Source organism: Sipha flava, unplaced genomic scaffold (genome assembly GCF_003268045.1).
Source record: "Sipha flava isolate LNK unplaced genomic scaffold, YSA_version1 283_pilon_pilon, whole genome shotgun sequence".
Classification (NCBI taxonomy): Eukaryota; Metazoa; Arthropoda; class Insecta; order Hemiptera; family Aphididae; genus Sipha; species Sipha flava.
Window position 1 is genome coordinate 162,342 of NW_020272950.1, and position 9,136 is coordinate 171,477.

General features: G+C 28.2%; 2 protein-coding genes across 2 annotated transcripts in view; both read left to right on the forward strand.

The window, feature by feature from the left end:
* Window positions 1–1,202, forward strand: part of LOC112685595 (zinc finger MYM-type protein 1-like) — a 9,836-nt gene extending 8,634 nt beyond the window's left edge. Inside the window, exon 7 of the mRNA XM_025557525.1 lies at window positions 895–1,202. Coding sequence (XP_025413310.1) covers window positions 895–1,202 — 308 coding nt within the window. The remainder of the gene's footprint in view (window positions 1–894) is intronic.
* Window positions 1,203–1,554: 352 nt separating this feature from the next.
* LOC112685596 lies at window positions 1,555–2,610 on the forward strand. Its single transcript, XM_025557526.1, has 4 exons — window positions 1,555–1,652; window positions 1,972–2,067; window positions 2,269–2,285; window positions 2,531–2,610. The coding sequence occupies exons 1-4, from the start codon at window positions 1,555–1,557 to the stop codon at window positions 2,608–2,610; spliced, it is 291 nt and encodes a 96-aa protein (XP_025413311.1).
* Window positions 2,611–9,136: the final 6,526 nt, after the last annotated feature.

A 9,136-nucleotide genomic window follows, 5' to 3' on the forward strand; every position in this document is an offset into this window, starting at 1 on the left:
ACTTTTTTAATAATCACATGTTTAAGGTACCTACCTATTTGATAAACAGCCTGGTAATTAGTAAATAATTGGGAGGGAGGGAGAGAGTCATGGTTATACCTATTCCTTTATCCAATGAAAATTAGTAACAATTTAAATTGTAGGTATAAATTATTTTACTAAATTATTTATGTTTTCCGAAAAAACATAATCGGCTTACATTTCACACCAATAGTACCTCTCACATTTATTTATTACACAAAAGATAATCGAGAGTGCACTTCATTTTTTATTTTACTGAAATTCTGAAATATTACTTATGGACTTTTTGAAAGAAACAACATTATTCATTCCATGTTCTGTCTTTATATAACTAACACTCGAGATTATTTATTAAAATTTATGTTTTTGTTTAACGAAAGGGAAAATTATAAATTATTTTTTAGTTCGTACATTTATTAGAAAATAAACCAATCAAAACACTATAGTGTTGTTGGGCAAGATATTACTGTTTTGGATAGTTAATATGCCCAATTTGATACTTGTAAAAATAAATTTTCAAATAAAACTGCTTTAATGAATTTAAAAAAATATGTTATATGTTTTTATGGAATTAATATTACAGAAAGAGTATATAAAACAATTATGTTATTTAAAGAAGTGACCAATCTCAATTTTTCAATTTTTCAAGTAAAACTAAAAAATTTACTTAAATTCTACATAAATTAAATTAAATCATTATAATTAATATATCTTTAAATTAAAAATTGGAATTTTCTATTGTGTCAATAAACATTAAAAAAATAAATAAAAGTATTTTGTGTTTAAAAAAATTCAAATTTATTTATTGTTCTTCATACAAGGGTTTTTTATTCTATTATAAATTAGTATAAATTTTTATTTAATTTACCCGAGAGAAAAATCTTGGTATTGATAATCTAAATGTTTTTATTAATCATCAAACAATTTGTAATCCACCATCAACAATATTATTGGGTTTGACTATTAGTAATATGATTTTTGTTCTTGCTCCATCAATTTCAATTATCATTGCCCTTTCAACGTTAGCCACCATTCGATCATCATCTACTTTAGCAAGAGTACATAAACGTAAACAATCCTCTATTGCTAATTTTCTACCAAGAAAAATGACACTAGATGAAAAGAAATGCTTGGATAATGCATTACTGAATATGATTGTGACTGATTTTCAATCATTTTAAATTGTAGAGGATAATGGTTTTTGACAATTTGTTTACTTATAAATTCAAATTACGTTTTACCAAATAGACAAGCAATCTCGAAAACACTGATTCTATTAGAATATCAAATATTTATATCTAGGATGAAAGATTCAATTAATAAGGAGTAGAAAAGCAGATAGTCTATACTTAACCTTTACGCGGGACAACTTTTCTCGCACCATATTTACAGTAGAGATCCCAAAATTTCTGAACATATAGTGTAAAAAATTATCTGTTCATCAACGTGCTTATAATTTAGATAACACAAATAGAAACAAAGTTATTTTCTTAAAATATTTTATGTTTTTGCTTTTTTCATTTACTTATAAAAATGGTTGGACAGTGTTATCAAAAATTAGAGCACGATGTTGCACAGATAAAGTTATTCTTTATGTGTTGTGAAAATTTAGTAGCTCTACAGCAAATAAGGTGCGAGAAAATTTGTTCCGTGCAAAACATTTTTTTTAATCAAATTACAAGTGGTGTGGCGTCCTCTTAACTGAAATTATAAACATTTTAAATTTAAAATTATAAGTATACATTTGTAAATGTTTAATTAAATAAATAATTATTAATCTCTTGTAAAATTTCTCGAATGAAAATGATATGTAATACGCTTTTTAAATATTATATGACTCAGCTGAATAAGGTTTCAATGGAATTTATAATATGCTATGAATAATCCTTAAATGTCTTGATTATCCAAATTGTTTGCAGATGTACCTACAAATTTATTTATTAATGCCAGGCCTGATTCATATACTTTGGTTTTTGGAGTTCAAAGAAACACTCAAATTATTAAGGACAATCTAGGATTTATGTACTATAAAAATAAAAAAACCCAGTTTAAAATATAAGTTAGAGATATGAAAAGTGTTCATATACAACATGTGTAACAAAATGTATTTATTATAATCAAAATAAACAGTCTTTACTTAATGAGATGGGAAATTGATAATTATTGATAAATTATGGTTCAGTAAAAAAAAAAAAAAAAAATAAGTTTTTTGTTGATCTATTGTAAAACTATATTTCATATTAGTAGAATCCTATTATACTCAGGTTCTTAAACGAAAAAAAAAAAAAAAAACAAAAATAATAAATGTTACAAGAAACATACATTATCTTAATCTAGTATATTTATATAACTTACTGCTTAGATATTTGGTATTTTATGAAAAAAACTTCTAAACCAATGTCATGCAACAGCATTCATCAGCACTAATAGTGATGACAAGCATTTGGTATTAACAAAGTGTCATAATCATGGTACAAGGGCTTTCAACGAAGAAATTCCATTTGACAAGATTTAACAGAAAGATGTTTTGAGAGAAGTATGCAGTCATACACTCCATGTGGAATCAACCTAAAATCAATTGTAAAGTAAGACTGGCATTGATGAAATAATTTATAATAATAATTATTAAAACAAAAATGAAGGAAGATGAAGTGAGCTAAATTGTTGTGTAGTAGCATCTTTAAAATTGTATGTTATAGATATGTATGATACAGTGGCGTAGCGTGTGCGTAGCGTAGCCCCCACGATTTTATTAAATAGTATTTCAATGCATATACTAAATTGAAACCCACGCTACGCCACTGGTATGATATATTTAATATGTAAGAGTAAATATAATATGTATGATATATTAATATGTTGAAGTTATATGATAACATCTTTAACAGCGTATGTTTTTATGTTCAGTTGATATAATGTGAAGTATATATAAAGTTTCTTAAATAATATTCTTCAATATGAGGTAATAAAAAAATTAATTAACCACTATCAATTAATTTAAAACTAATTAAAATATATTTATAATTTAAAAGTAAGTAATACAGACCCACTCATTTACAGCTCAATTACTTTTCTTAGAGAATCAATGTAATATTGAATTTAGGCAAGCGATGCCAAATCTAAAAGTAAGAAACTAATAATTTTATTTATCAATTAATTATCTGAAATAAAAATATGGTTTACATATCGTCGCTTAAGAAGTAACACCGCCTATCTCAGTTTTATCAATTTTACAGGAGAACAAAAAAAACCAAATTCTGTGTAATTTTAATCTTAAAATTTTAGATATGTTGTGTTATCATTTTATCGATTAGTTTGTTATCTATTGACTTTATTCTAAATCTGATATCTCCAATGAATTCCGCGCAAAATTGCTAACACAATTTACTCAAAAAGTGAGATAGGCGGTGTTACTTCTTAAGCGACGATACATAGGCGTGTGCAGACTCTAAAAGCCGGTAGTGCCCATATATTATCATCGGCCCTTTAGTTAACCATTTTATAAATACAACATATCTAAATTATATATACCTATTTAATATCAACACACATCCTATATTATCTTACATAGTTTATAATATAATAATAGTAATAATAATAATAATTATTATAAATTATAATACAATATAGTTTAAAGTTTTTTTTTTCAATACTTTATATCATACAGGTACAAGTTAATTAAAATAAAGGATAACGAATATAATAATTATGAATGACATAGATAGAAGTTATTTAAGTATTTTATGTACTTAGAGAGACATTTGTCTATTACCCATACTATTGAACTCATCTATTACTGCATTTAAATCTACCTTTGATACCATTTCTTGTTCCGTAAAAAGTAGTAATAATGACTCCAAACGTTCTTGGCCCATTGTACTGCGTAATTTGTTTTTTACAACAGTTAATTTTGAAAAAACGCGTTCATATGTACAGCTGGTTACAGGTATGATTGTAAATATTTTTAAAGTTTTAAAAACACAAGTATATACAGTGGAATTTCCAGAAGTTTTCAACCAATCAATCCATTCATAAACATATTCAATAGTAGCACCATTTAGTTGCATGCATTTTGATAATTTTTCATAAGTTTCAGTTCAGTAATTAAATCTTGCGTCAATCCACAGTACGTGTACCCGAGTAAATAAAAATAACATATTAATATGATATACACCACTAAACGGGTAGATTACTCGCTGATTGAGATGCATGAGTTCAGAATTGTATGTCATTATAAATGGAAAACCCTACGTAAGCTCTTATATTTATTTTTTAAATTTATTGAAATATTAACATGTATACCATATTAACTCATATTTAATAATTCCGATTACAAGATATCTTTATATATCTTATATATCTTTACTATATTATATTAGTTTATTACATATACATTTATGATCAAACTATAACCATATGCTTAACAACCGCAACATCTATAAATAACTTATAAGCCGCGTTATCGCGACCAGACTAAACCGATTCTCCGAACCGTCGGAAATCGGTTTGAAACGATCACAAAGGGTTGCGGTTTCGCCGATAAAACGCTAGTCTTATCCGGACCTAAGAATATTTATGCCAAAATGTTTAGCCAAAATATGTCTATATACAATAATATATACAAACTTTCATCTACAGAGTGTACATAGTGAATTTTAAAATTTTTTTCAAATTCTCTTTAAAATTGAATTTTGTAATTTAGGTAGATCAGAGGCATAGGGCGCTTCGACCCATGAAAAATCACAGGGCGTGCCTGGGCACGCCCTGTGCGCACGCCAATGCGACGATATATTATTAAATATTTTAACAGATTCGTAATATTGTACCAACCAGAGTACGGTACACAACATAGAATCAATTAGAAGGTTTCTAAACGAACTCAGTCAAAATTTAAATCCTAATAGAATAATAACTTTTTTAAGGAGAGATGGCCATAAAATAGATGGTTATATTGCCCAAGGTCCACATTAAGTATAATAATTGTGTTACAAAATATGTCAGATAATAATAAACATTGCACACTATTATAGATAAAATGTAATTAAACAAAATACAAGTCATTGTGAGTCAAGACTTAACCTAACCGGGAAAAATAATTTGAACCGCAATATTTTTTCACACTCAAATATCAACTGAAATTTAGTAATAATCGTGTAAAAAGATTGTTAGCTAATTATGCTAATCAGCACGACGACGATAACCATCGTCCTTATCTGCTTTCTCATTCCTCGTCTAAAACCATCGTGTGTATGTACATTTTAATATCTATCTATAAACCTTTATTTATAAATTGTGTTATCTTTTCCTTTTACTATCTTTTGAGACGAAGGTGCGTGTTGGGCAGCCGTCCGTTCGCAAGGTGGTGCGGTGTTGAGGTGACGCACACAAGAGTAAATTATGATAAATAAATATACAAGTATGTATATGTTATAAATATATATATATATATTTAAATGCCGTTAAACCAAAACAATTAGTGTCACGTTAGTGTTCGTAAATGTTTACAAGAACCAAAAGAAAGTCAAAATAAAAAATAACAGAACGGCACCAGACTCTACCTAACTCGCTTACGGTCGTTGGCAGAGAGCGAGTTCATCCGCGGTGCGGATCCACCGTGGTTGCCGGCGGCTTCCCTGCTCCACCTCAGCACCTATCAAGGTGGTAGGTGGGAGGTTGTCGTCGGCACTGTCGCGGCCTTTGGCGTGGCTGGACAAGAGAGTGCACGCGATACGTAATGGTCGGAGTACTATTGTACTCATGACCACTACGGACCGTGTCACTTTGTTTTACCATACGTTGCCTAAATTATAATTACTATGTTTTCTTTTGTATTGTCAACAAACCGCCAACGCCCTTATTATTATTATTATTGTTTTTAATTATATACACATTACTATTACGAATTTTTTTTCGGTCTCTATTGTAGCACCTGAGAATTTCTTTTTTTTTTCATATAATTCACCACTGCGGTTTATAACAAATTTATTATTTTCGTATACCACCGTGGCAACAAATTAAATTATTTAAATTGTTTATAGTTTTTTATATATATTAGCCATTGTGGCATAATTTGTATACTAATTACCCGTAAGTCGCTAGTGAAGCGGCCCTTATATTATTATCAAATTTTATTATTGAAATTGTACCAAACCATTCATAAGTTACCAGCAATAAACATATACTATACCAAATTAACGTCTCGTGAGTTTTATATTTATTATAATTATTCTTGATCGTCGTGTGGTATACTGTGTGCCTGCAATCTGTCTTCTGTCAATCCGCGTAATTCCACCAGCACCTGGAGGTGTGTGAGAGGCCGCCAAGGACATCTAGTCACCTCAAGTTACCATCGTCGTCTACCATAGTTATAAATTGTGAATTGAATGTTTAGTTATTAGTAATCTAGTCCGATTTGTGTGCCCTCTGTGGTAATTGCACCAAATAGACCTGACCACAGATATTCCCACCCCTGAATAACTAAACTCTAATTCCTGTCGTCCCGTGTATAAACTTATATTTCTAGTTCCCCGTATAATTAGGCCTCTAGTAATTTCCTATCCTATCGTCGTCATCGTCGTCGAGTTACGTGCTGTCTATTCCGTCAATATCAGGCAATGCACATTGGGTCACCTATACCCATGAATTTCAAGGCATCAAAAAATTGTATTATTATTAGCGTAACCGTCCAAGAGACAACAAAGATAATTAATGTATTATTTAATCATTAGTTAAATATTATAAAAAAATTAATTTACCAACTATTTTCTGTAAACCTCGGTTTTCAGTTCATATCCGGTTTCAAATCTTCTCCGGGTTTCAAAATCAGATTGTAATCCATTTTGACGCCCTGATACCTACAATAAACAGTAAATACCATAGACGTATAAAGATATCTTCAAACACAGATATAAAATACTTTATAATATTATATACTTATCTTTATATGTCTATGCTAAATACACAGGGATAAAATGTGAACCGTGGTATAGTTCAAATTAAATATAGTTATTATCGAAAAATATATTAATTATCATTCAAGTGCAACAATGTAACTTCTTAAACAAAAAAATAATTTTATAATATAATTTTTAGAAATTTTATGTTGGCAACACATTTTATACCACCGTCTTTCGATTCCAATCCTCATCATTTTTCAGACAACTGCCCCAACTCATATAATAAAATCTTTTATCAATTTATTCCTTGTGATAACATTTTCGGTTAGAGTTATGTCGACAAAATATCAGTGATATAATAAAATAAAAATCTTATTCATTGTGATAACCTTATTGGTTAGAGGGCGGGTCGCACGTAAAGTTGATAATCGTGAAAAAAAAATTATGGCGAGTTGTCAGCGGCGGCTGTGGTGTAGATGGCGGGTGTAAAGGGTGGCTGGTGGTCCAGAATACACCTTTTCTTACAACTGACAACTATAAAATCGTGGAAATATTTACTTTTTTTTCAGAAAATACTGTTTTGTAAGAATATGAAATCTTGATACCTAAAAGTTCAACTAATTAACCACATTTGTTACTTCTCAACTTTATAAAAAATTCAAATGCTTTTAATTCTATACCATTGTGGCAAAAGCTGATAAGTGCCAAAAAGTCAATTTTGGGATTATAGATATAATATATATATATTATATATATTACCTTATGTAAAATAAGGTTGAAATTATATTGTGTCAAAATATGATATCTATAGCTTTATTGTTATATCTGTTATAAACAAAAAAATGAAAGTGAAAACTGTTTAAATGCAGAAAATAAAATTGTGACAATACATGATATACTACATATCATCATCGAAGACAAATAATTATTGTCCATCTTAATAATTTATAGATACTTGTAATATGTTATAACAAAAAAGTTGATTGTTTTTATTTTATTTTTTGTTAATAATCAAAGGAATAGTTATTTGAAAAAAAAATACTAGCTGTTTATAAAACCTATAAGTAAAAATATGTTATGTACTACTTTGAATGATGAAAAAAGTGACAAAATATGTTATGTGCATTTTATTGTTCTCATGAATCACAATTATTGTAACACACTTATTATAAGTCTTAACATAACTTTCAAATTAGCATAAAATTATTATATAAGTATTTCAGTGTATCAAGACTATTTATAAATAACCTTTATTTGATAAAATATCATTAAAAAATTATTTATGTTAAAAAATGTTTAAAAGGAAATCTGAATAAATTTTATAATGTCCCGTCCTGTAAAATTTAGTTTTGGCAATTATCAACTTTTATCATAATGGTACAGAATTTAGTATATTATAAATACATAAAATTAAATTAAATACTAGTGTTGGCCAACGATATCGATAATTCGATACTATATCGATATCGTTGATATTTTCTTAATAATTTCGATACCGATATCTAAAAATAATTATCGAAAATATCACGATATCGGTGTGATTAATCGGGGCTCGGGATTTTACGAACGATATTATTTTCGGTATTTTTAATTAAATTGAGTAAACAGTATAGGTATAATAAAATTATATCTATAAAAGTATAAAGTAGATACTAAATTATGATATGATATGGTCCTATCCACATTAAACAATTTAATCTAAATTCAATGCCGATTGTTAACTCGCAGTGAGACGTCGTAATTATTTTATTTCATACTTAATTTTATATTTATATTAAATAAAATGAGTGAAAACTTTAAATTAATACCGTTGTCTGGTGCTAGAAGTGATACATGGCAACATTTTGGATTTAAAGTTAATGAAAAGGGAATTATATCAAATAAAAATCAAGTTTTTTGTAAGAAGTGCAAATGTGTTGTTGGTTATAGTGGAAATACGACTAATCTCAAATCACATTTTCAGCAATGTTCAAGTACAAAACCAAGTACGTCAAACAGTTTGATTCCATATTTTAAGCAAACTCCATCCAAATTATCAAACAAAACTAAACGAACTAAGGAAATAACAAAAAGCCTGATGAAATTTGTTATTAAAGATTTAAGACGTTTGAGTATTATAGAAGAAAAAGGTTTTCTTGAATTTATGGAAATAGCCGTACCTGAGTATATTGTTCCTAGTAAACAAACAATAACTAGACTTTGATTAAATACATTGAATA